Source organism: Drosophila eugracilis, unplaced genomic scaffold (genome assembly GCF_018153835.1).
Source record: "Drosophila eugracilis isolate 14026-0451.02 unplaced genomic scaffold, ASM1815383v1 contig_2155, whole genome shotgun sequence".
NCBI lineage: Eukaryota > Metazoa > Arthropoda > Insecta > Diptera > Drosophilidae > Drosophila > Drosophila eugracilis.
This window is the reverse complement of record NW_024573039.1, coordinates 541,665-568,303: the sequence shown is the minus strand read 5'-3', so window position 1 is coordinate 568,303 and position 26,639 is coordinate 541,665. Positions and strand designations below refer to the sequence as shown.

Below are 26,639 nucleotides of genomic sequence, written 5' to 3'. Positions count from 1 at the left end.
GCTGCCCGTGTAATAGGCTTTTAGGCCTCGGCATTAAAGAATCATTGTCTCAGTGGGGTAAGTAAAGAAGAGAAGAAAAAAAAAAACTCCCAGGCCATCGCCGAAGTGCACCCATGGCCAAGTCAAGTCATAGCATTCGTTGGTTGCCTCAGAGCTTCCAGTCAGTTAACACTTTTCACATGCCTGGCGGCGGGTCGAACAATGTGGCCCCACTCATATGTGGGGGGGCGGTATGACAACCGTATATATATGTTTGTACAACTATTTTGACATATCTTTTGTATATATCTATGGATGAGTATCGCCATAGTATTATTGGCACACTCGTATCTGCATTTGTTACTTTTACAGAGATAAAAATTAGGTTGATGTAGAACTTAAGTTAGCTACTACTTTATTGTTGGATTCTGTAGGATTAATAATATATATTTTCAAGCTATCATAATATGATATGCCCATTAATACAGACCTAGTTTCCCATTTTTCCAGAATTTAACAATAATAAGTTAAAAACCATTTTCGCATTTCCTTTTATCAATGCTGACCCTTCTTATTTGTTAAGATTTTAATGATTAAACTTAAATATATATAAAAATTCTGATAAATATAGTGTTGATAATACCCCTGATTCTAAGAACATCTTAACCTTTTGACCAGTTTAAGACAGGAGTCATTCAACCCATCGACAGCTACAACTCCAGGCCGTTAGTTTTTTGGAAATGTGTCACCGCTGGAATGGGGATACTGGGGCTTAGCTGGAGTGCTAAGATCTTGGCCAAAACTCTCTAAGTGAACACCCTTAGCACTTGACAATTGGCATCATTGTTGGACAAAATCAAACATTTAGATCCGCTTGGGTTTCTCTTTAATGTTTTGTCCGAAATTTCATTTAACCAAAATAAGGCAAAAGGCTTGGAAAGTGAAAACCCAACCTGAGATTTAACTCACTCGCCGAGACTCTCGAAATGAGTCACGTACTAGCCTCAATATTTATCTAACTAAATCGTTCAATCTGGACTTGGATGATCGGTGTTATTTTTGTGGCAGTTGCTATTTTTTTTTTTTTTTTTTTCGTATTTTATGTTGGGCAATTACCTGTTCCAGGGTCAAGTTAATGATTCAATTAGCATTTGTCATCATTGTTATTGCTTCTCCTGTGCTGTGTGATATAATTGATCCGCAGATCGTGGGAATATTTATAATGATATGTGGTCAGCCACACGCCCTTCTAGTTTCAAATATATGTAGATCAATTTAATTGGTTTTTTATTGTACTTAAAAAAACTTTAAAGTTATATAAAAATAAAGAAAAAGACGAATTTTTTGTGCATTGTCAAGTCGTAGAAAGCTTTTCTGTTAATAAGTGTAAAAATTACTTACTAAAATTAATTTCTTTTGTTTAATCTATGTTTATCTTTATGTTAAAATATATATAACAAAAGCCAGAAAGTTCGATAGTATTTAAAATTTTTATATGAAGACTTTCCGAGCTTAATAATTTTGCATAAAATTGTTCCCATTTCTGACTTCAATATTTCCTTCCTTTTTCGATTAGAAAATTTTACTTTTGTTTCTATTGTGTAAATATCTATATATTTTATAGCCTGATGATATGTATGTCTATCATATATCTCTTAAATTCTATTAATAAATTTATTAAAAACTTTCTTGTATATGCTAGAAAATAATACAATAACTAATAAGATGATTAGCTAAACTCAGCCTAACTCCAAATTGGAGATTCTAGTCATAAATTACAAAAATTCTTTATTAATACTTTAATCTGGTAAATTTAAAATAGCTAGCTAACTAGTATTTTAAGAAATAATATCCCCAGTAGTATCTTTTCATTAATAATCTCAGCACTGTTTAAGCCACAACCATTTTGCCGTATAATTTGACCAGTGGCTCGTGGCATGCGTCATAATGCGACAAAACAAAACAAATCTATGAGATGCAACAGTATAGTCTAAGCCAACTTCGCTGGGTTTGGCACTGGCCTAGGCTGGGTATAAAAGCAAGTGCTGGCCCAGCAGTGGAATCATTAGACAAGAGTCGAGCGGCGCGTGCGCAACAGAGTCTTAGAGGAGCAGTTAGCCAGCAGAAAGCAGCGAACACCACAAACAGGCAGCCACAACATGAAGTGCTTTGTAAGGACTCGCCAAAGGATCTCTCTTGGATTATAATTTCCTTTGACTTAAACTTAAAAAAAAACGAAGATAAAAGTTTAAAAAAGTGATCGAAAGTTTTAAAACAATAATAATCCAAAAAAAGTTCTTCAAAATTTTGAGTTAAATTAGTGCTTTAAAAAACTCTTTTTTTTTTGTTGGTTTTTTTTTTAAATTTTTTAAGTGTTGCAAAGGAAAAACAAACCGAAAAGCCTATTAACCGGAAACTTATTTAATATTTGATTTTTTACCAATTTATTTTTGAAAATTTTCTTCAAAAAGTCGAGCTAAAAGATATTTTGATTTATTTAATTCTAAAAAAAAAGTTTAAATACTTAAGTAAGGTTAAAAAATGATTTCAATATTTCTTAACAGAAAACTTTACTTCTATAACCTTAAACATAATGTAAATTTCCTTAAAGTTTATCCTGATAGCGACCAGCCTTGTGCTGAGTGCCTGGGCCCAGGATGCGGCCGAGTCTGACCTGGAGCAGGTGGCATCAGCATCGGCTCCGGAGGCTGTGGCTGTGGAGGATCAGGTGAGCGCCGCCAGCAGCTATGCACCGCTGCAGGACAAGAAGCAGGAGAAGCGCTATGTTGGTGGATATGGTGGATACGGAGCAGGTTATGGCGGATACGGAGGCTACGGCGCAGGATACGGTGGCTATGGAGGTTATGGCTCTGGCTTGGGAGCTGGATACGGCGGAGCCTACGGCAGTGGCGTTGGCGTTGGTGTGGACAGCTACTATAACCCGTACAGCTCGAGATCTCTGGGTGGATTAGGTGAGGGTGAGCGTGGCAAGATAGGGGATGCTTTCTAGGCAGGAACCATTAATAACATCCACTGTCTTACTCCTTAGATGGCGCTGCTGTGGCCGGATATGGAGGATATGGATCCGCTCTTGGTGGCTATGGATCTGGCCTGGGCGGCTATGGCTCTGCCCTGGGTGGCTATGGATCGGGACTGGGAGGCTATGCAGGTTCCTACAACTCGAATCCCTATGCACTGTCCTACTACAACAGTAGGCTGGGAGCAGGAGCCGGCACTGGTTATCCGTACTACAACACCCGGTTCGGTGCCGGAGGATACCCCTCCAGCTATTACACGAGCAACTATGGCAACAGTGTCGTCGGCGGTGGGCTGGGCGCCTTGGGCGGTGTACCGCCCATCGGTACGGGCTATAACTATGGCTCTGGCATCTCGGGCACCGTCTACTAGATGAAGCCGGAGGTGGCCAGCCTAACCCAACGTTCAAGATCTAAGCTAGTGGAATTTATTTTTTTTCTTCGATATTTTTTTCTAACTTTATTTTTATTAAAAGATGCTAAAAAAAATAACATTTTAAGTCATATTTAAGTAGGACGGATTTAATCTCATTGGGGTGGCGGATACGAGCCATGCTTGTCTTTGATTACCCAGAAGGAGTCTACGATAGCGCCGTCCTGGTCATCGGACACCTGCTCAAAGTGCAGATGGGTGCCGTTGTGGGCCTTCAAACGGGTGTAGCCGTAATCCTGCAAAGGTTATAAATAGAGGGAGGATTCTAAGCGAGGGACCTAACCTAATAGTATCCAAGAATCTCTTAACTTACGTTGCTGTGGTAGGCATTCCAGGCAGGCAGAGCTTGCGAGAAGGGTTCGCGCTCTTCCTTGCAGCCGGCGGAACCGGTGATGATCTGTATGGGTGCCTTAGGATTCGTGTACGGTGCTTCGGCACTGCCATTATACACCTTAAAGTTGTAGATTGGCCAAAGGCGTGTGTAAAAGTGTTCATGAGCAAAGAACTCTACATCGACGCCATGCTTGAAGAAGAGATCCTCCAAGCCAAACCATTTGAGCATGGGCAAACCCTGGCGGATATACGTTTCCAGATCGCTGTTGCAATCGTACTCCTTGTCGTCGCTGCAGTACATCGGTCGATGGCCGTAGGTGATGATCCATGGCCGCTTGGCACGGTTTTCGGGCAGATTTGCCTCGGCCAGATCTTGCTCCAGCCATTCGAACTGCTTGGTCAGCAGCTTGAAGCCGTAGCTAAGGAAGTAGTAGACTTCCGTGGAGAAGGAGACAAAATGGACGGGTCCTAGGTTGAAACTATACCAAAGGCTGTCCGTATCGCCAGGCATGTTGAAGCGGGCGCGATAATTGGAGAAGTTGCTATGGAAAACCAAAGATTAGTTAGGAAAAGAGACATCTTCATAATCTACCATTACTTACTACTTCTCCTCGTGATTGCCAGGACAGACCATGTAGGGTACATAAGCAGCCACCGACTCGATTTGGCGCATAAAAGCATCGCCTACGGCTGCGTTCGAAGTATCCATATCGTAGGCAAAGTCGCCCACATGGATGATGGCATCGTACATGCCACGCTCCGTGTCCTGTTGAAGTCTACCCATCGACTGGGCATTCTCGTTGCCCATATCGCCAAATATGGCCAATGAGGGCGACCAATTTTCACCAGCCGGCGGTGTTTTAAAGCTGAACACCGATGACCAACCCAAAGGACTGCCGCAAGAGTATTCGTATCGGGTATCCGGCTCCAAGTTCTTTAGCTCTACATTGTGGATATACTGGGTGCGAGCTTTCTTGCCGCCATCAACGAATTTCTGCCAGGTGCCATTCACCGTGGTCAGTTTGTCATTTAGATAGTTCCGGGCTAAGTTTACGACTGAGGCATTGGGTGAGCCGCGGGTGGACCAGGTTACCACAATATCACGAAGGTTGTCTAGAATGATATTTATCAGTTGGATTATTCTGTGAGATTTATTCTTATAGTAAAACATAGAAAGAAGATCCCTTACTTCTTAATAACTTCGATAACTTAAGTTTAAGTCCATAAAAAATGCAACACTTTCATAATCATTGCCACTAATCTGTGCTTTATTTGATATCCGCTAAATGAGATTACATTTAGGGATAAGGATAAATGTTTAGTGATATTTCTTTAATAAGATATATAAACTCGTAGGTTGTGCTAAGTTAAAAAGTGCCCGTTTTGAAAATACTTAAGGATTTGCTGTGGTGTGTAGATATCACAAAGGTTTTTAATCAAGATCAGATGTGGAGATGGGAGCATATGGTCCATGCTTGTCCTTAATCACCCAGAAGCAATCGATGACCTCGCCCTTCTTGTCATCGGACACTTGCTCGAAATACAAATGGGTGCCGTTGTGGGCCTTCAGCCGAAGATAACCAAAGTCCTGACTGTGAAAGGCGCTCCATGGCGGCATGTGCTTGAAGAAGGGCTCCCTACCCTCATGGTTGCCAGCTGCCCCCGAAATTATATGAATCGGGGCACCGGGATTCACATATGGCTCCGCCAGAGATCCATTTAACACGGTATAGTTGTACATGGGCCACATGCGTTCGTAGCAGTGCTCGTGTGCCCACAATTCCACATCCACGCCGTACTGATAGAACAGCGGCTCCAATCCAAAGAAGTCCAGCATGGGTAATCCCTTTCGCACAATGGTCTCATGATTGGCACAGTCATCCCCGTTGTCATTACTACAGTACATGGGTCGATGGCCGTACGTTATGATCCAAGGTCGCTGCTTTCGGTTTTCCGGTTTGTTGGCCTCAATCAGATCCCGTTCCAGCCAGTCATACTGCATCACCATCTGCTTGATCCCAAACTGCGTGAAATAGTAGACCTCCGTACTGAAACCGATGAAGTGCACTGGTCCCAGGTTGAAACTGTAGAACATATTATCCGATCCACCCGGCATGCTGAAGCGATTGATGTAATGCGAAAAGTTGCTGTGGGTTCAAAGGGGGGAAAATCCTTGTATTAGACTAGTCAGTCGTCCTTTGGTTGGACCACTTACTACTTCTCCTCATGATTGCCCACGCACACCATATAGGGCACGTATGCAGCAATGGTCTCCACCTGGCGCATAAACTCATCACCCACTTCCCCATTTTCCGAGTCCATGTCGTAAGCGAAATCTCCCACGTGGATAATGGCATCGTACTGACCCTTCTGCGTTTCACGTTGCAGCGCTGGTAGAGATGCAGCATTTACCACGCCCATGTCCCCGTAGATAGCCAATGAGGGCGACCAGTTGCTGTGATCGAAACGTGTACGGAACCAATAGGTGGCAGACCAGCCCAGCTCACTGCCGCAGTGGTAGAGATAAGTGGTGTTGGGCTTCAGGTTGGACAGCTTAACCTGCGATCGGATAAGTTGAGTTTTTGATGATGATTTTTTGGGGAATGTATTCCCAGTAGAGCCCATCTCGATGGCTGTTTCAATTTAATATTGTTAAAGTAAATTTTTAAGGAAACATTCTCGGACTTCACATTATTCTAAGGTGCTCGCCAATTCTATCTTCATGATAAGAACTCAGAATAGTAAAGAAGTTAATTATATTTTTCACAGATTGTTATATATTTGCAAGTGCATTAGTTTTATCGTTGGGGGAACTATGAGATGGTTTCAATCAGGTCTCTTGATGCGTTTAGCTACTCACTCGATGAATATACTGGGTGGCCTTCTTGGCTCCGCCATCAACGAATTTCGTGGGCATCCGCGACGCCTTAGCCCGCTGATGTAGTCCATCGATGCCGTACTCGCAGATTGATTCATTGGTGTTGTCGCGCGTGTTCCAGGTGACGACAATGTCGAGCACAGATTCTGCAGGAGCACACAGATTAACTTGGAATTTAACACACCTTGAAGATGCCACGTATTTACAACCGTGATTGGCCAACAAAAGCGGTTTAGAAATCATAAGATTATCAAATTATATACCTTCTGAGTTAGCAATTACTTGTTAACTCTTTGAAAAATGAGAAGATCTTAAGACTTTCAAAGCCTATTCAACCCACCCAATAAATATAATTAAAAGTTTACGACATTTATTAAGGAAATACTTGGTATACAAACAACAATTAGTTTATCGTCAGATATATACTTTTGGTACTCGCAATTAAGGTACTTTTAGATAGAAATCGATATCACCATAAGAAGATATTCAACCGAGTGGCATAGAATAAACCCAGTTTATTTAGAAGGGAAATGTTAGAAGTGCGAAATGCAACCAGAAGAAGTTAGATAAAAGCAAAGTCATAAATATTGAAAACTATTATTAAAAACAGTTTCATTTCCAAGGCAAGTACCAGTTGTGAAACACAAAGTTACACACTGGGGAGATAAAAATCTAAGAATAACTTTAAAGTACATACTTCGTATCAGCTCATGTTAAATGCACTTTCAAAAGCGCCGAGCAAATTGTGTAAATGCTGGTTTTGTAAAATTGTCCTAAGTAAGTAAAAAAAAAAAGTGTAGTTTGTTCTGAGCTAAGGCTGAGATTTGCGGATAAGGAATGTGACACGCTTATTGGTTTAAGTTTGTAGTCAGGTTGTGACGAATGTGCGCTGCTAATACTGCTAGTTTCTATTGATGCGTGTGATGCCTGGAGACTCCTTTAGCTTGAATATGGTACGGGTCAGATTTTGAACGTCTGGTTCAGTTTTCATAGCTCCCATGCTTCGATTTCACCAACCAGAAGTCATCGATTATGGCGCCGTCCTTGTCGTCCGACACCTGTTCGAAGTGCAGGTGAGTGCGATTGTGCGCTTTAAGCCGTGTGTATCCATAATCCTGACTGTGAAAAGCGCTCCATTCGGGTATCTTGCCCTTGAAAGGTTCCCTGCCCTCCTTGCAGCCAGCGGATCCCGTAACGATATGCACAGGAGCACGGGGGTCCTCGTAGGGAGAGTCCTTTAGCGTTCCATTGCGTACTTCATAATTGTAAATGGGCCACAGTCGCTCGTAGGAGTGCTCATGCGCCCAAATGGCCACGTCCACGCCGAACTCATAGAGCAGAGGCTCCAAACCGAACATATGAACAAATGGCCAACCCACCCGGGTGAGGGTCTCCGAGTGGGTGCAGTCGTTGTCGTTTTCGTTGCTGCAGTACATGGGCCGGTGGCCATAGATGATAATCCAAGGACGCTTGGCCCGATTCTCTGGCAAATTAGCCTTGGCCAAATCCTCACGTAGCCAGTCGAACTGGAAAACCAACGGCTTCAGGCCGTAGTTAAGAAAGTAATAGACTTCTGTGCTTATGCCCACGAAGTGAACTGGTCCAAGGTCGAAGCTGTAGAACAGATTCTCTGTGCCTCCCGGCATGGTGAAACGGGCGCGATAGTTCGAGAAATTGCTGCAACACTAACAATTAGATCCTGCTCCAAAGAACCACTCTCCTCCACCGGCTTTACTCACAACTTTTCCTCGTGATTGCCAGGCACTACCATGTATGGCAGATAGGCGGCCACAGTCTCGATTTGCCTCATAAACTCATCCCCCACACGAGCATTTTTGGTGTTCATGTCGTAAGCGAAGTCACCCACATGGATGATGGCATCGTACATGCCGCGCTGCGTCTCCTGCTGCAATCTAGCCAGGGATTGGGCATTCTCATTGCCCATATCCCCATAAATGGCCAGTGATGGTGACCAGTCAACGGAAGCGGAGGGCACCGTGCGGAACTGGTAGATTGCTGACCAACCGAAGGCACTGCCACAATGGTAGGCATAGGTGGTATTTGGCTCCAGGTCCCTAAGAGTCACCTAAGCGGGTTAAACGGTGAGTTCCTCATGTTTCTATCTAAACCAGATTTCTCTGGGTAGGTTGATTGTATAGTGAAAATAAAGATATCATGCAATCTTTTTTGATTAATAAAAAGCTTTAGTTAATTTTCTATATTCGCAAAATAAACTCTTGGAATTCTAGGGCACAGCGATTAAAGTAATCTAACAGTTTAATATGCCATCCTAATTATAATCTAATTTATTATCAACAATTATTATTCAGGCACCCATTAACCTGTAGACGTCTTGGTTTTGATTGTTTTATAGCACTTAGCTTTTGTATGTAACTAAGAGGTACCTATTTTTCCTATAAAAGGTATAAAAAGTTGAAGGAAATTACCTTTTATATTAATTACTAATCAAATAAGTTACTAATCAAATAATAAGTGTTGCTAAAAAGGTTAAATTCTAACTAAAATGTTATCTAATAATTACTGTACAACAATGCCAATAAAAGTCCTTCAAAGATTGCATTTCCTCCACTTTCCCATATATCAACCTACTTAAATCGGTCAAATTCTTAAGCATACCCTGTGTATAAACTGTGTGGCGTGCTTGTGGCCGCCGTCCACGAATTTAGTGGCTGTGCCAAGGGCCTGTTGGGTGAGCTTGGCCTGTCCGGCCACCAGCTGACCGTACTCCACCACGCTGACCGCAGTCACTTCCGGATCCGGCGGTAGGCTGCGCGTGGACCAAGTGACGACTATCTCGCTATCGGTGCGTTCTGGTCCAGAACAAGGCCACGGATATCGGGAAACGGGGGAGCGGAAAAGAAAAACAAGCTTGAGCAATTTCGATTGACCAAAATTGGTGCGGAGAACATAAAAGAAAAACAAAAAATCATCCCTTCTACCGTTTACAGTTTTAAGTTGCATTTTTTAGATAAAATCTTCTACGATTTGCAAATTCTGAAATATCTTATTTGTTATTTTTCTTTATAACTATTCTGTTAAATGGGCTTTGAATCTGTGATAAGAAGCAGGGTCGTGAAATCATTCAAGACCAAATGTTTTCTTTAAATAATCTTTTGTTATTGTTTTCTTATCGGCTCCCCCAGTAGAAACTAGAACACAAAGCACAAATAATGGTCGGATGACGATCACGCCCTTATCGGTAAATGGGGCCCCACGGGGAGCCAAAGTCGAATGCATTTCAGGGTTTACAAATTTGCAGTTTCTGCGTTATCGTGGCTTATTGAATATACCAGATAGGCCGCACAAATTCGATTTTTTGGGGGAGTCACCTGATTACAAAAATGCTGACAAGGCGGCTCACGTTTTCAATTCCACAAGCGAAAAAGTTTAACGCCATCAAATTTCATATTGGCAAAGCTTAAATTACTTATTTATTTATTTTAGTGACCAACACTTGGGACATGTCCGAACATCTTGATGTAGAAGTTCTTAAATGATACTTTCTTGAATTAATTATATTATAATATATTATATAAACTAGCTTTTGAGCGAAATTGAATTTTTGCACAGACTTCTATGAACCCCAAGCTGATAAGCCGTTCTTTATAGAATTTTCGCTTGTACTATGGGACTTAGTAATACCCAAATATAGTGGTGTGTATTTTTAATATCCCAACATAGAAACCCAAATCAATTTAGTTTAACAATTAATTGGTTTATGTTGAAGAACTTCAAGAACTTCTTTTAGATCAAAAGTTAAATCTAATCGACTTGGTATTTAGTTGAAAGAAGCATATGTGGCACCCCTATATATGATTGTAAATGCATTTGCAATTATCAAACCCCTCTGATGCCCCGACACAAAGATTTGTTAATGCAGAGAGTGATTGTGGACGGGATTGAGGGGCAAGTACTGATATCACTCGATAAAGCAACCGGGAATTGCGCACTCTACGATCGGCGTAATTTGAAAGTAGTATTAGTAATATACTATATACATATGTACTTATAATACACACAAAGAATAATTATTGTATATATATTAATTAATTTAAATAATTAGTCACTTCAAAGCACATACCAGAATTGAAAAAATTAGATCTAATTTATATTTTGTTGTAACTTTTAAGCTGAATATTTAAATATCAACATAAAAAGTTAATGAGTTGTGAAAAACAGCTGTGGGATTTGATCCCGAGTTCGCGTACTCAAACATTTTAACTGTTTATGACGATCGAAAATGATAAGATTTCTAATTTCCCCTGTGCAAAAGATTTGAATGCAACTACTGTGCAGGTGAATAATTTACATAATGCGAGAATCGAAGAAGCACTCACCTCCAAAGGCCAGATGCACTTGCTCGGGCTGATAGTGGACAATGTTGACCTCCTCGGTGGACACTTGTGAAACGGCCAGAATCCCCGGAAGAAGCAGCAGCAGCGAAGTCAGCAGTCGCTGCATTTTTACCGTTGTTATTTGTTATTGCTCGTTGGTAGGTCACAATAATGCTGTCAGCAAAAACATTGCCAAATTACAATTGCGTTGTTGTCGAAGTCGTGAACTTTGTTACGGGAATCGTACGGGAATTACTGGAAAACGACAAATACGTTTGCAGGAACAACAAAAAATGAGCACTTAAATGGAAATATCCAGCAATTTATAAGCGCACCACAACAACAATACAGGAGCAGTGTGACCTTGGGCTGCAAACTGCAAATGACAGCGATATCGATTGCCTGCTCGTCGCAACTATCGATAATTTGCGATTAGAGCGCGCGCGTTTTCAACTGGTTTTTTTTAACAAGTTACTTGAAAGTGACAAATATATGCAAACATATGTTGTTTAATTTGGATTTTTCAAAGAGTTATGCTACTAGGTATAGACAGTTTGTATTTTTGCAGATTATCTTTATTGTATAACAGCATGTGGAATGATTATGGAATGAAGTCACTCTAAGAGCTAAATGAAACTACATTCGAATGGAGACTCTTTTTCTGTCCCAATTGAATGCTTGAAAACACGCGAATGGTTTTGTTCATATAAGCCCCTTCTTAGCAATATACATGGAGGAATATTTAGATAGATTAGGATATAGATTGGTATAAATACAGAATAACAATAGAGAGATAATTTTAGAAATACATAACACTAGGATAACTGGATATACGTATGTAAATAGGTTACGGATAACATTAGCATAACAACTAAGGACTTTTGGCAGCCTTATCAACTAAGTGGGATAAAAAAAAAAGATGGTGAAGCAATCCCGTTGGACATGGACATAAACGAGTTGGCAATACATCTAACGGAGTATGAAACTAACTACTTCTCACTGCTGGCTCCACTCGTTCCACCGGCACTTGATCCCGCAGCCGGCATGCTGCTCTTGCGCTGTGCCTGCGAGATCTGTACGATCCTCGAGAGCGGTGAGTGGGTGCTGCTAGTGCTGGGTCTCGTTCCGGCGGGCAGTGGTAGCAGCCGTTGGGCGGACGTTCCTCCGGACTCATCGGTGGCTCCTGCACCAGAGGCACTTCCACCTGGCGGTGAGGTTGGTGACAATTCGCGAGCCAGTGGCGAAGGGCGCAGCGAGAGGCGTCTTTGCAGAGCAGTCTGCGAGGAATGCTCAATTAAACTGGCACCTGGCGGCGGCGCCTGACCAGGTGGAATCTGTAGAGCTGTTGGTCTAACGCTGAAACGACGACGGAACTTGCTCTGACCAGTTGGGGCAATCGGTGGTCCGGTAACGGGGTTTGCAGCTGTCAGCTGGCTCTGACTTCCGGCTCTTTCGGTGTAGCTGGGTGGTGGCTCCAGGAGGGATCTTGCTGTCGGTCCGGAAGATCCACCTGTCGGCGATATACCTACAATGGTGGACCGACGGGCATACAGACGATTGGCTGCTGCCGCCTGCAGTGTCCTTGTTTGATCGCCAGCAAAAAGTGACAGGATAGGCGGTAGCTGTGGTGGATCCAGTCCAGCATTGCCCATCTTGCGCTGCTTTCGGCTACCCTTTAATGCTCCTCCTCCACCGGCTGCTCCTCCAGCCGCTGCCGCCTGTTGCTGTTCATCCAGCACGGCATGGGTGTGGACCACCTCCAAAGCGCGGATCAAATCTGCGATGGTGGTCTGCTCCAGCACATTCATATCCTTGTCGGAGGTAACCGAGAATATGCTGCTGCGACGCGGTGCCGAGACCATCGAGGATTCCGATGCTGTAGCCGGGAAAAGGCTACCGCGACGAGCGGCCACTGCTGCCATGGCCGCGGATCCAGAGCCATTGGTGGCCAGGCTGCCGCGACGCATCTGCATCTGGGCCAGGGCTTGAGCGGTCGGTGGATACATGCTACCCCGGCGAGCGGATGGCTCTGGATTCTGGGTGTAGAGACTTTCGCGTCGCCGTTTTCCGGCCACCGCCCTGCGTTGATAGGCTCCGCCGCCCAAAGCCGATGGTGGAGTTGCCCCATCCTCCAGCTGGAAGCCCAAATTGGTCAGGCCGCCGCCGGCGCTGGCCAAACTGCCGTTGGATTCGAAGGGCGGTGGAGGACCACGACCGTTGCGTATATGCAATTGACTTGAAGTTGCTGTGATTGTATTGCTGTAGTAGTCCAGCTGAGATCTGGCCTGCTGCGATATGACACCCTCGGGCACGGACACCACGGACAACTTTCGTTCCAGATCCTGCGAAGGTCGCTTCTTCTGGAACGGAAACAGACGACGCAGGCCATCCGGCATGGAGAACTTCTTGACGCGACCCGCACCTGGCGATGGTTTCTTGAGCTGCTCCTCCAGGGCATCTGGCTCCAGATGAACCATGGTAGAGTTGGCTGCTCCATTGGGTCGCTGCTGGCCCTTGTAGCGTTGGTTGAAAGCCTCCTGGATCTGTTGATTGTCGCCGCTCCAAGTCCATTCATTGTGGCTGGCACGAAGTGGTCTCTCACTCTGCCAGCGAGGAGCTTCCAAGTTGAAATCAGAGCATGCCCGGGCTCGAGGTCGTCGCGGAGTGGTGAACTCATTAACTGTCGAGAAGGACCATTCGCTAGCCAGAATTTGTGAGTCGGAGAAGCCATGATAGCCCCCGTAGAGGGCAGCATCCTCTTGCTCTGCCGGCGGTGGTTTTACCGTAGCCAAAGCACTGACTACCTTGGCCAGCAGATCGGTGGTCTGGCGGTACGCCTCCGCCGTCTCGAAGGTCTTCTCGCGATCCAGTTTGCTTAGCTCGGTATCGGAATTGGCGTGCACCATGCCAGCTTCCTTTTGTGCAGCAACCAGGTCGGCACAGACGGAGAAGGCTCTCTTTCGGCTGGGAATGGGTGCCGGTTCCACGCGGTACATGCTCAAATCCGGGCACGAATTGGATCGTGGCAGTGTATAGGCGATATCTATGTCGGTATACACGGGCTGAGAGGGTTAATTCGATATAAAAAATTCAAAATCCGACGCAGATCGATGTCATGTTCAAAGTCCCAAGTAAATGTTTAAGTTTCCAGTCCAAGTGTGATGTTTGGAGTGATTTGGAGTGTAGAGTGGTGATTGGTGTTGGTTGGACATGTAAAGAGAATAGTTTGAATTAGTGTTTGACTCTCTTTCTGTAAGCAGTTGTTCCTCTGTCCGTCCGGCTGATCTGGACTAGCACTATCTGAATACATATATTAGAAATGGGTCCACAGGGAATCTCCGTTAGCTACTTACATCGACGGCTCTTCTCTTTCTGCTCAGTCTTAGCCTTATTTTTCGGCTTCTTTCTATTTCCCTTTCGACAAAACTAAAACGGAGAATAGCGGCTATATCAGTTTGGCATAACACTAAGGCATATTGGCTAAGAGGAACGTAGGTAAGTGTATACCGCTTAGTCGGACACGAAACATTAAAGGTGTTCCCAAGGAAATTCTCTGCTAGATCAATCATTAGTTGGCCCTGTAATGGTGTATGTCTGGACAAGAGTGCATTATCAAATCAAGGACAATTTCAGTTCAGTTATATATGTATGTATATTCCCGGTTAGATCGTATAAGTATTAGATTACATGCGACTCCCCTTTACATAAGTTATTTTATAAGTTATTAGATTATGCCAGGAATGTAAATAAGTGTCAAGGAACTTGATTTAAACCAGGGCTGCTCAACGCCTATGCGCTGAGTGCTCATTTGCTTTTGTAAATGCTCGCTGCTTCCCCATTAACTATGAGCGCTGGCGGCGATATTACACTAACAATTTTTCGTTATCCTCTTTCCGCATCATTCCGTCGCCAATTGCAATACAATTTGTTCTTGTTTCTTCCTTGATCATCCTCGAAGTCCTTGCTATTACACAAACAATTTTTCGTTTTCCTCTTTTCTTCTCTTTCTGTCGCCAACTGTAATATACTGCAATTTGTTCTTGTTTCTTCCTCGCTCATCCTCGAACACTTGCACTGGAAATCATTCCTTATAACTTCTGTTTGCACTTTCTAGTTTATTTCGCAGTTGGTTAGGGAAAAAAAGTGTTCTTCTTTCTCTCAGTGCACAGCTGCAAACCAACACAAGAGCGTCACTGAATATGTGAACGCTTTCTTATTTTGTGTTAGTAAAAGCACTGACGTAAGTCGAATTTGAGAAGCCCTGATTTAAGTTTAGTTGAGTAATCATCTAAAGTTTGTGGCCCATGTTATTTGATTGTTAAACTTCTTTTGATAGTTTTATATAACCTTAGATTAGTAATTATGTATATCAAGGCACTAGCTTGAATATTCCCCAGGTTTTATCATTTCTTAAATAGGTATCCAATGTAAAATTGTAGTTAATAGATTATACATTAGTGCTATCCCATCTGTACTTAACATAGTAAATATCTGAGTGCTAGCCCAATCGTGAGTTCGTGTTGATGATGATGAGAGTCGTTTACCTTCACTTTGAGGATATAGAGCTCGTTGAGCATACGCCTAAGGTAGCCCACATCCTTGGTGACACCAGTCCAGATACGATTTTGAGTGGCCTTCAAATTGGAGGACAACTGCTGCTCCAAGTACGCCAGTTTCTTGCTCTGGAGTCCCCTGTTCATGCCGAATGACCAATGTTAAATGGTATTTGTTTGATTTTTGTATGAAACCAGAGATCAGAGAAAGACAAAATGGATTAGATCATGCAAGAAACACAAAACGAAGATCAAAACGAGGACATGCGATGGATTTGGATGCAACCCACTACTTACCGAGTGATGAATGTCATTATCATGACCAGGTAGCCCAAGGAGAAAATAAACCAAACGATCACAAAGATCTGGTAGACCACGAACCAGCCGCCAAACTCCTTAGGCTATTGGAAAAAGAAACAGTTTAAGTTTAAGTAACTTTCCAATATATTATCCTTATGACTCACCTGGTTGGCTCCAAAGGTAGGCACATAGTCACCAAAACCGATAGTGGTCGTGGTCACATAGCTGTAATACAGTGAAATGGAATAGGGCCAGTCCTCAAAGTAGGTGAACACCCACGAGGGGAGGAGGAGAAAGAGAGCTATTCCTGGTATCAGGGCGATCACCACCGTGGTTATTAGTCCCAGTTGTGGTGGAACATAATGCATGTCCGTGGACATCTTGTACTTCTTGTAACGCCTGTATATAGCTTCAAACTGGAATAGTAGGAATATTTAATATGATTTCTTATAGCTTTTCATGAGGATTGCCTCTTACCGTACGTCCAAAGTATTCACCCAAACCGGCAAAGAGGATTCCATTGACAGGGATTCCAATCACCGAGTACGCAATCATGATCATCCGTCCGGCAAAGGTGGTTGGCGATATGTTGCCATATCCCACTGTTGAGCAGACGGTGAAGGCAAAGAAGAAGGCATGGTAGAAGGTCCACGTGTAGGGCGTATCATCGTGTGCCGGCGGCAGGGTCACTGGCTTGCCACAATAATCCGAGATCCTTTCAAGAATCTCGTTCTGTGTGCTACTGTTCTTGTCGGATAGCTCTTCCAGCAGAAAGGCTGCAGAAATATAAAAGAAAAGAAAAAAAACGGAGGGCGATCAGAAAAGTGAACTTTCATGCCTGATCGAGCGTGAAATCAAATTAAATTCTAATTGGCTCTATATTGTGATTCACGTGTCTAACCGAATCCGATCCGGAAGCAAATGCTCGGCCGACTACTAACCTTCCGCTTTCTGTTGGATAACAATGGTCATAAAAACTAAACCGTTACGTTTTCCGAGATCACTGATCGTCACTGACTAACCCTACATTTCCCCCAGCGTGATATTTTTTACACTAAAATAATTGGCTTTCGGATTGTATGGTGATCAGATTACACTGATGTCTACTGGACAGTAAACTAAAGCAATCTTCTTTGGAAGACTTTACTTTAGAGATTTTAGAATCCTTCTATTATGCGCTTAAAAGTATGCTTTATGCTTTATTAAGTAACTCTTTCTATCTTAGTGTTAAACCTTATTAGCAATCCTTACTTTTTAACAGGTTAAAAGTTAAGTTAAATCCGGAACAAAAAATTTCTCTTTGTGCACCGATCTAGTTAAGCGATCACCACGATCATGACCTGACCCGGACGATGTTGCTTCGCTTAATTGAAATGCGCTGGATGAACGACCCCCGTCGGTCTCAATGCAAGATATTTATCAAGCAAATTAATTGATATCGTGGCCGGAAAGAGAGTCTAAGCAGATTTTGTTGTGGGTCAGTAATGTAGAGCTTTTTCCATCAGATTTGACTTCTCAGAATAAATTTAAGTTTACGCAATTGATTTTATAATTTAAGATTGATTGCCAAGTAACATTTAAACTAACTACAAGGATAAATGAAACATTTTTAAGTAGCAATTACACGTCCTAGTTTGATTAAACTTTTCAAGTATTTCTGATTTGTAAGCTTGTATCAGCTGTGATATAACCGAATCAAAATATGATTGCACTATATAAAAATAGCTAGGGACTATCAGTTTGGGCTGTAATCTATCATTTATTGTCGATCTTTGAATGACTATACTTTTGAATGGCTATTCCGTTGAATGGCTATTATACTAATTGATTAATCCATCAATCTCAGACTTGATTGATGGCTGGAAATGAAACTGTTCTAGCCAGATCGGATGCTCTTCAACAACTAGAGATCCTACAGCTTTGGTGTTATCAAAGCCAAAAGCAAATACTCAGTGGAAATCTCCATGATCGGCTGTTTAACCTTTATGGCCAAGTTCATCAGACTCGCAAATGAGAACTCTATTCGGCATCTGACGGGGCAATCATTCAATAAACCCTGAGCCTTGTGCAAATGCCAACAATTTGAGGCCCCCGGTAATCTTTTAACGAATTGCATAATTCAATAAATGCGTCCGGACTTTGTAGGCGAATGCCCATCAACAAAGGGACTTGCAGTGGTGTCATCTCATCTCTCATCTCCCATCTCTGATCTCTGATCACAACGGGACGCAATTGGGGGCAATTCAGAGATTAACAGCCACAACAGAGTGTGGAGGAGCACACTACACATATACACACATATATATATCCGCCATATAGTGGAACTACAAGTGACGGACGGGAATTAGCGGCTACAATTTAATCGCCTTTGTTGGTCCACTGGTGGATCTTGATTGCCGGCAATTTGTTCATAGAAGTCGATCATTATCTCAAATTCTTGCAAGTCCTCTCGACTTGCCTCTCAAGCTGGGATTCCAGGGCGTTTACACTGATTACCTCGGTGATTGACTGCGGCCCGGAAAAGTTTGTGGCAAACAAATTGATAAATTAATTTAATTTAAGCTGACAGCGTCGAGGCTGCAAATCAGCAGGCACTGCAATCGGAGTGCCACATCAGAGGTCGAGGTCAGTGATGCATGGCGTTTCGAGGATCATTTGGAAACTAAATTCCTTCGATCTGAGATCTGAATTGATATCAAAGTTTTGAAAGCTTCGTATCATCCTGATAGCCTCTTATTAACCAAGACCAAACCCTAAACTAATAATCCCAACATTCCAAATTGCTGATCAATCACTTCCCTGGGAATTCTTTTAGGAGATCCCCCCTGGCATTGTCATTTGGCCTGGTCACCTTATCAGGTGTCAATAGCTCAAACTTAATCTCACCGTGTTTGTGGGCACTTGAAAGTCATCGGCATTGGGCTGTGGTCATAGCCGATTGTCCAACTTCTGGCCAACTGAAGTGCTGTTTTTCTTTTTTATAGCTTTGGCCCAAGTTGGGAGTGATTAAGGTGACTTTGTCCAGTGGCTTTGCCTTACTTACATATGCATACAGTTATTGGCATGACAAATGCCTTGTTCGATAGAGGATTTTTAAAGAATTAGTTAAAGGCTCTAAAGGGCCTATCATACCGAGTGACCTAAGCTTTACAGTTAAGACTTTAGGTCGAACGGTGATCGTGTATCGGGTAAGTAAGTCTGTGATTCAATCCGTTAATATCCACACACACACGTCTTGGGTCGATGGTTACTAATTAGAGGGTTTATGGGTTATTTATTTGCATAATTAACACATTTTATGTGCTATTTAAATCCAGATTTATTGCAATTGAAGAGGCATTAAAATAAATACATCCGAGACAGCGGCTTGATTTAGCGTCGATATCATCGCATTCACACCCGTGATATATCTACATATGTCCGAATATAGAGGTCGCGTTGTCTTTAAGCCAGACTTGTTGAGTCGTAAACCTCGCACTTTCCTCCTACATTTACGCACGTTTTGCCAAAAAATAACATAAAACCAGATATTAGTTGGATAACGCTTTACATATACTTCCAAAAGGGAATCATTAACCTTGCGTGCTATATATAAACTTTAGATTGGTTGGTCAAACTACTTCGTTGATGACTAAAAACTCTGTTTTGGTACTATGATCAATGTATTAAAGATTCTTCTTTAATAATATTGTGATTATTTTTAGGTCTAAAATGTGTTAGGTTAGAGATTTATTCTTCTTAAGGAACTTAAAGATGACTTCGCTTTAGCCTAAGTTAGACTTTAAATAAAATCCAAACCCCGGAACCACAGACCACGAGTCGAGAAACCTCAACAAGTGGGTGTCAACACCACAACCGATCCGACATGGCTCTAGACTTTCTATCGAAGTCGTGGGCGACTGTTTAGTTCGTGGCCGGATCACATGCTTGCATGGATAGTTGTGGATCGATCCGGATCACGCGGCTACTTATCACTATTGGTTAATTGGGAATTTCGATTGGATTTGTTGGATGTGGTTTGGAATTTATTTTTGTTTTTTTTTAAGCTCACCCACCGTTGATATCAACTTGCTCCTTGCGCTCTTCGGCTCGCGATATCTTCTCCTCGCCGTGTTCAATATGATAATAGATGGCCGCCCCGAACATCAGATAGGATATGTAGAAGATGAGCAGCAGAATCCATCGATTCGGCGACATGCTCGTCGGGTTGTCGCACTACCTGAAAGGACAGCCAAGGCTATAGCTATATATAATTTCCAGATTTGCCGGCTAATACGCGACCCAGGAGGTTAGGCCGTATTGGAATCGGAATCAGTAGATCAGTGTTTTGGGGTTTCGGTGGGATCGCGTCGCTCTTGTTGTCTGTCGTTATTTATGGTTGTATCGCTGCTAATCGAAGCTTGATTACGATTGCTCAAGTGCTGGCCAGTCGCTCTAGTGGTTGTCTATATGTGTACGATAGGGGAGAGCAGATACTGGACTATAAACAACCATGCCCTCCTTCTAAAGCTACTGGTCTTATGCGTTTTATGGTAGTTCTTAAAGATATTCAATGGAAAGTTTGTTACTTTCAACTTCAAATTCAAAGTTAAACCCTCTAAGAGGCCATACGCTGATGTATGATCTCTCCTTGAACACCACAAGATACATGGTACAGTACCCTCTCATTCGGTGCAGTGTATCCATTTCCATACCGAATTCCTTAAGCACAAAAAGCACGCGCACTCCTATCAAAAGTTGTCTCCTTCGGAAACGGTGATCGTCATCGCTGGGAGTTGCCATCATCGCCGGAGGCGACGTCATCGCTCCGGCGGCTTACACCTATTGACATTTCTAATCATATCGCCGGGCGGACCAGGGCATTACCGCTAATTTTCCACGATTTGCTCGCGGTGCAAAGTAGTCCGCTAACGATTAGCGACCGTCGCAGACGTTGCCCTCCCAGCAGTCCAAGCTGCTGCCTTTGGTACCCTCTCTTATCTATAAAACATTAGTGTGTGCAAATGTCTGGGGATCAAAAGGGGGCCAGGGTTACGGGGGCTGCTGTGGGTGTCAACCCAACAACTTGCAATGTACCGCACTTGGGTGCCAATTAGCGATCGCGAATGCTAAAAAAGAAACACTAAAAATGTTGACAACACCGAGTACCAAAAACAAAACACAGATCAGGTGTCAAACGCTAGGCGAGATCTTTAGTCATTAGCTAATGATTAGAGTTCTCGGGACATGGAATACCATAAAGATAAATAGTTTGGAGTTTTAGTCATCCAAAATATATGGACTTAAAGTACTATATACTCCATTATGAAAGTACTCGATATATCAGCTCGTAAATTCTATTTATGGTCTGAAGTTCTTACAATATCATAAAGATATGCCCAGGGCATAGAGACTTAGTCAGGCTAAATGATTGGTTGCTAATTGGCAATTGATGGTGAAAGTTCTTACAATATCATAAAGATAAACGACTGGGGGCGCTTAAGTCATCGTTGGTGAAGATTTGTGGTTCTTACAATATCATAAAGATAAAGATGGTTGCGTGTTCGCCCTAATGAGTTCATGTTGGGGTAGTTCGTGTGGACTTTTGGCGTAGTATCTATTGTGGAATCCCCCGCCAAGATTCACGTGAATCTCGTGACTAATCTACGTTCCAAACTCTTTGCAGTTGCCTAAGTTATCTATCTTTTTTTTTTGGCTTCTATATTCTCCAACACTGATTAACTATCTCATGGTTAAAGTCTTCTCATTACACGCTTGATTACATTAGGGGACAATTCGAATTGTTTATTCCCGTTGTTCAAGTCAAGTGATCGCTGATAACGATTCTTCGAAGCTTTGTTCTGCAAAAGTTTTAATTATTATTATCGTTCTTACTGTATAATTTCTATTAAATTATCTATGGAGTAGTCTTGTCTTGTTGTTTTTTTTTTTTTTTTTTGTGGGGCATGACGGCTATAGCCCCCACAACGGGCCACTAACAACTACAATAATTTGTTAACAATAAAAAATAAAATCGTCTATTGGGCGCGTTCCTCGAGCACTGACTGGTGGTTGGCTATGACGCCGTTCAATGGAAGTCTTTTCATTTATTGTGTTTCCTTTTTTATGTATTTATTTATTTCGAACAAACATTTCGATGACGCTCTCTCTGTGTGTTGCCAAACGATCTTTTTAACGCTTTTTTTTTTTGGGCTTGCCCCCTTTGGAATTCTTTTCGAGTGGAAATTTCTGCCGAAAAATTTGCGGAAATTACTGGTTAAGGGGTCATAAAGCTGGTGACAACGGCTGAGAAGAAGGATCTTGAAGGGTTTATTCTTAGGATTAATATTAATCCGAGGGAAACTTATAAGATAGTAATCATAAGACCTTCAAGAGTCTTGTGTTGATACTTTTATCAGAGAGCTGTTGTGGAAATTCACCCATGCCACCCACACCCATCGTAAACCCATAAAATGGACCCACCGAACCCAAGTCGAACCCAAATCACAAATGACAATAACAGCTGATAAACATTCGATGATCATGTAAATGAATTAAGTCAATGTTTGACGTCAAGTGGAGTAGACAACAGACCATTTAATATGGCAATAAAGACGTTTACTAATTGATAACCCACAGACTCTCCAGTTCATGGTGATCGATGAGGTTTCTTTTTTTTTTGGCGATATCATGAAAGGATCACTAGATCGCTATATGATCACTGGCACGATCCGATGATCATTTGATCCTCACGTGCATTAACCAGAGAGCTGACCTCAGAGCACCGTGTTACGTGCAGAATTGGTGGGGGAAAACTCGCCTTCGCCGTAGATATGTATGTTTATTATGTAGAACAAAATTAATAAATAACTAAATATTTACATATACCGACGCTAAATAGTCGTATAATCAATAATAAATAGCAGCAACTGCAAAATGAACACGTTTAGTAAATAATCGCAAAAGTTGTCAAGCGTCGAAAGCCGTGCTTTTAAAATTTTCATTCTACGGAAAGCTAAAAACCGAGTGCCACTTGGCGAAAATCTCGGGGGAAAATAAGGAACAAGAATCGCAGGCATTGTGCACGGAATGTGAAAAATCTCGGTGGAAATACCAGGCGGGCGGGCCAATGGTTGGTTGATGAGCCCATTGGGTGCTAATGATGACATTGTTTTACAAGGAGGGGCGGCAGCAAGATGATTAATTGAATTGCGATCTATCAATGTCTCGTTTCCTCTGTCAGTCTAGTCGTCATCGTCTTCAGTCTTAGTTGCTGCTTCTGGTTTTCCTTCTTGTGATAAGACTGCGTCAGAGCCCAGGGGCATACACGACAATTAATATCGACAGTCAAGCGTCCCTAACTCGTTCTTTACAAAGTATACAATCTTAAGTCTAATCTTGCGAATTAGCACCGTTTAATCGTTTTTTGTCTGCATTTTTCTAGTCTTTTAACTGTTATATTGGGATTATCTATAAAAAATGTCATGTATTATCAATCTTTTTCATAAGCCATGATTATTTATCGTTAAAATTGCTTAAAATGAAATCTAAATACATTGATATTTCAACCTTTTCTGGTTTTTAATCTTTTTGTATATCTTTATAATTGTAATGGTTTTTAATATTCTCCCATTATAGAAGTTGGACTGTAAGTCTGGCTGTCACATGTATGGATGATTGGGCCAATATCCACCACCCGTTAAGTTACCAACTAACTGAACTGATTGACAAACTGAGGGGATCATCGGTTGGGCCATATTTGCTTATAACCAAATGCACCATGATCGATGATGGTGGCGACATAAGACTTCTTAAGACCACTGCCAATCGACTGATCGATAACAGATAAATGTGTTCGCCGTTATTTGTGACTCTGGCTAACGGTACATTCGCTGCGTGTATAAGCGAACGTTTTGCATATGGTAACAACAGTTAAGCAAACACTTTTGCACAGTGAAACAATTTCGTTAATTAAATGCATTCATACTACAGATACCGTTCAGAGGTGCGGCACAGATTGATTTACCGGATTATACATAAGCACTTTAAAAAATACCCCACTATACATTGTAATCTTGTGTTTCTTTCTGTTGATTAACGCTAACCCTTGATGTAGATCATTTTAAAAATTAAATTTACAGTGCTGAATAAATTTATAAAAACTTTGATTTAAATTATAATATTTTCCAAAATTTTAAACATTTTACTAGTTTACTTTTGAAAATTATGAAGAGTTATATGTACATAGCTATGTTCTTTAGCAGACTAATTTTGCAAATCTTACAATGGTTTCTGATTTTTATAGGTTATTACGATTTTCGATATCTATGTTGTTATGATCACCTTAAGAAGTAAACTTTTCTCCTAGTGTATAGTGTATATAACCATATAGACAGCGCGTCTGAAGTGGAGCGCACATGCGAATCCAGATCTTTCAGATTGGGCCCAGAAGAACTCTAACCTGTGCACTACGTAATCGTTTCGATTCCGGGCATGCAATTGAATGTCCGGCTGTCTTACTTTCTTCGTGGCCCACTCAGATAACGGAGAAACAAGGTGACCACGAAAAGAACAACAAAAATAATGACAATAACACGACTCAGAAGATCGAAGGGGATGTCGATAATGTCGCTTGTTTACAAGTGCACTCTTTTGGAATTATAAATTTTCTTCGTCTTTAAAACACCACCGAAATCCTTTGATTTGTTCCACTGTTCCGATCCTCATTTGTTATTGTTTGTTGCACTTCCAGGATACCCACGATTAAAAATTGTTGTAAAAAAAAAACACTCAGTAGAACCGTTAGTTTTCGTTGCGTTTCGTGTTTTTGCGTTTTTTGGTTAGACAAAAAAAATCCCGAATTTGTAGAAGGCTGAGCGATCGCGTCGCAGGACCGTTACCGTTAAGCGGCGCACGCTGAATTGAAGCGCTGCCAGCACTCGGTTGACACTTTTTGTTAACGGTGACGATCGGCGGCGGTGACGTCGCTCCGTCGCTTCTCGATTCCCGTAACCGTTCTGATTTAAATGGAACGCTGCTTCAAGCTCACGTCTGTTTCCAGTCTCTGTCGGCGTCGCGGCCGACGTCGCTGCCCCTAACCGCTATTTCTATTTCGGTTTCTGTTTCTTTTTCGCTTTCCGTTGTTTTCGGCAATTTCCAGCATCCAGTTTACAGCTGAGATTGAATCTCCTTCTCTTTCCGTTTCCCGTGTTTTTCATATAAGTAGTATGCGAGGGAGAGAAGGAGCGTTACCGTTACCGTTACAGTTACGACACTTCTCGCCAATGGCAACGAATTTTAGCAAAACAAGAAGGCAAAACGAATTCCCCCAAGTAAGGCACTCAAAAGGCAGAGCGGAAAAGCTCAGAACCGCACGGTTAACGAACGCGGTATTAAGTAATTGTCCCACCTCCTTTAACTGCCCGATCGATGTGTTTATTTGTGTACATTGAACACAGTACGTGTGATCTCTAATCCAGTGCTCACTCACTTTGAGCTCTTGCGCTCTTCGCGGGCTCCAAAAAAACAAGACAGGTCGAAATCACTCAAGAAATGTGTGAGTGTTTTTCTTTTGTCGTTGAGCGTGCAGGTGGGGGAGCCCCACCCCCAGCCCTGCACTAACTAAACTGAACTAAACTAAATCAAGTCGAAACACCGATCGACAAACGACAACTACACTTTTCAGCCCACTAAACGCTCCCGAACCTCCCACCCCCAACCCTTCTGAAACCGATCGTCGCAAAAAAAGAGATACTGTGTAGTAACCAACGGAATACGGGCCAAAGCACAGTGGAACAAATGGGAAATACTCGATATCTTTCTTTAACAGGATCATATTGTACGCAAATATCAATCTTCCCTAAAATAATGGTGGCGAAATAGCGTATGAATCACTGACTATTATAGTGTATTCCCAAAACATGCAAGAAACCATAATAAAATGCGATATTGATAAGATTTCATAAATATTTCCTATGAACTATAAAATTTCGAAATATGTCGCGCCCATTTCATTTACGTCAAATAATCGATTTTATACAATTCAAACTAATAACATTTGCCTACCGTGAAAAATTTGAACTCACTTGATATTTCTTATTACAGTAATCTCTATGGCCAAATAAATTTATATTTCGATATGGCTTAGAAAGAAGCATAGGAGCATAGGAAAAATCCTTAGATCTAAAAGTGTATAATAAAACGTCTTAATGGGGAAAAAAAATTAAAAGAAAAGTCTAATTTATTAGACTGCCATATTACTATACGTATCACTGATCCCTTTCCCTTTGACCACTGTATCCCTTTCATGTCTTATTATATTCCGAGTGAGCATCACTTTATCTCGACCCACTGTGGGCTCTTTTTTGTTTGATCGTCAGCTTGGCCACCGAACTTTTTAGAACATGGACCACATTCCCAACCCAAAGTGGGCGCATAAAACCTAACCCACGGCGCCACCGCCACTGCCACGCCCACTGACAGGCCGTCAAGCCCAAAAAAAAAAAAAACACCTAAAAAAAAACAACCAAAGCAACCACAATCACAACGTAAATAATTTGTCTACGGATTTTAGTGCTTTACGACGGGCACTAGCCGAGCGCAAACTTTAATCGTCAAACGGCAGACGAGCCACCCCAACAGACCGCTCCACCTGGTAGCACGTTACCCCCCATCATCCCACCTTGATCTTGGTAGCTTACACCACCTAATCCTGCCATCGTGACAAGTATTCACTGTCAATGCCAAAGTCAATAGGTAGAACCCCATGTCGATGTGCAATGATTTTTAGTTAAC

General features: G+C 42.2%; 3 protein-coding genes across 7 annotated transcripts; 1 reads left to right on the top strand and 2 right to left on the bottom strand.

Moving 5' to 3' along the window:
- Positions 1-2,060: 2,060 nt before the first annotated feature.
- On the top strand, positions 2,061-3,541 carry LOC108117602 (keratin-associated protein 6-2). 2 transcript variants are annotated; one of them, XM_017230122.2, is made up of 3 exons: positions 2,061-2,150; positions 2,591-2,951; positions 3,029-3,541. In XM_017230122.2, the coding sequence occupies exons 1-3, from the start codon at positions 2,139-2,141 to the stop codon at positions 3,385-3,387; spliced, it is 732 nt and encodes a 243-aa protein (XP_017085611.1). In that variant the 5' UTR covers positions 2,061-2,138; the 3' UTR covers positions 3,388-3,541. The 2 variants fall into 2 exon arrangements, with proteins under 2 accessions (XP_017085611.1, XP_017085610.1); XM_017230121.2 differs by having other exon boundaries at positions 2,591-2,957; positions 3,029-3,448.
- Positions 3,462-11,387, bottom strand: LOC108117601 (acid phosphatase type 7). 3 transcript variants are annotated; one of them, XM_017230120.1, is made up of 4 exons: positions 11,017-11,382; positions 4,383-4,893; positions 3,761-4,322; positions 3,462-3,683 (listed from the first exon to the last, which is right to left on the bottom strand). In XM_017230120.1, exons 1-4 carry the CDS (start codon positions 11,138-11,140, stop codon positions 3,543-3,545), a joined length of 1,338 nt encoding a protein of 445 aa, XP_017085609.1. In that variant the 5' UTR covers positions 11,141-11,382; the 3' UTR covers positions 3,462-3,542. The 3 variants fall into 3 exon arrangements, with proteins under 3 accessions (XP_017085609.1, XP_017085608.1, XP_017085607.1); XM_017230119.1 differs by lacking the exons at positions 3,462-3,683; positions 3,761-4,322; positions 4,383-4,893 and adding exons at positions 5,020-5,927; positions 5,996-6,339; positions 6,641-6,804 and having other exon boundaries at positions 11,017-11,387; XM_017230118.1 differs by lacking the exons at positions 3,462-3,683; positions 3,761-4,322; positions 4,383-4,893 and adding exons at positions 7,012-8,335; positions 8,398-8,744; positions 9,296-9,489 and having other exon boundaries at positions 11,017-11,386.
- A 183-nt stretch (positions 11,388-11,570) lies between these two features.
- Positions 11,571-25,517, bottom strand: LOC108117609 (open rectifier potassium channel protein 1). Of its 2 annotated transcripts, none has more exons than XM_017230134.2 (7): positions 25,255-25,517; positions 19,922-20,085; positions 16,344-16,642; positions 16,031-16,282; positions 15,864-15,967; positions 15,558-15,705; positions 11,571-14,075 (listed from the first exon to the last, which is right to left on the bottom strand). In XM_017230134.2, the coding sequence occupies exons 2-7, from the start codon at positions 20,061-20,063 to the stop codon at positions 12,003-12,005; spliced, it is 3,018 nt and encodes a 1,005-aa protein (XP_017085623.1). In that variant the 5' UTR covers positions 20,064-20,085; positions 25,255-25,517; the 3' UTR covers positions 11,571-12,002. The 2 variants fall into 2 exon arrangements, with proteins under 2 accessions (XP_017085623.1, XP_017085622.1); XM_017230133.2 differs by lacking the exon at positions 25,255-25,517 and adding an exon at positions 24,607-24,872.
- Positions 25,518-26,639: the final 1,122 nt, after the last annotated feature.

Bases quoted from the DNA above. Each gene is read 5' to 3' on its own strand.
- LOC108117609 (XM_017230134.2), bottom strand. From the start codon at position 20,063: ATGTCGCCGAATCGATGGATTCTGCTGCTCATCTTCTACATATCCTAT. The intron at 15,706-15,863 runs GTAAGTAGTGGG...CGGCATGAACAG, and splicing joins ATAATGACATTCATCACTCG to GGGACTCCAGAGCAAGAAAC. The intron at 14,076-15,557 runs GTAAACGACTCT...TAACCCTCTCAG, and splicing joins TCTATATCCTCAAAGTGAAG to CCCGTGTATACCGACATAGA.
- LOC108117602 (XM_017230121.2), top strand. The intron at 2,958-3,028 runs GTGAGCGTGGCA...CTTACTCCTTAG, and splicing joins TCTGGGTGGATTAGGTGAGG to ATGGCGCTGCTGTGGCCGGA.
- LOC108117601 (XM_017230118.1), bottom strand. From the start codon at position 11,140: ATGCAGCGACTGCTGACTTCGCTGCTGCTGCTTCTTCCGGGGATTCTG. The intron at 9,490-11,016 runs GTGAGTGCTTCT...GTTCTGGACCAG, and splicing joins AGTGCATCTGGCCTTTGGAG to AACGCACCGATAGCGAGATA. The intron at 8,745-9,295 runs GTATGCTTAAGA...TAACCCGCTTAG, and splicing joins CCACACAGTTTATACACAGG to GTGACTCTTAGGGACCTGGA.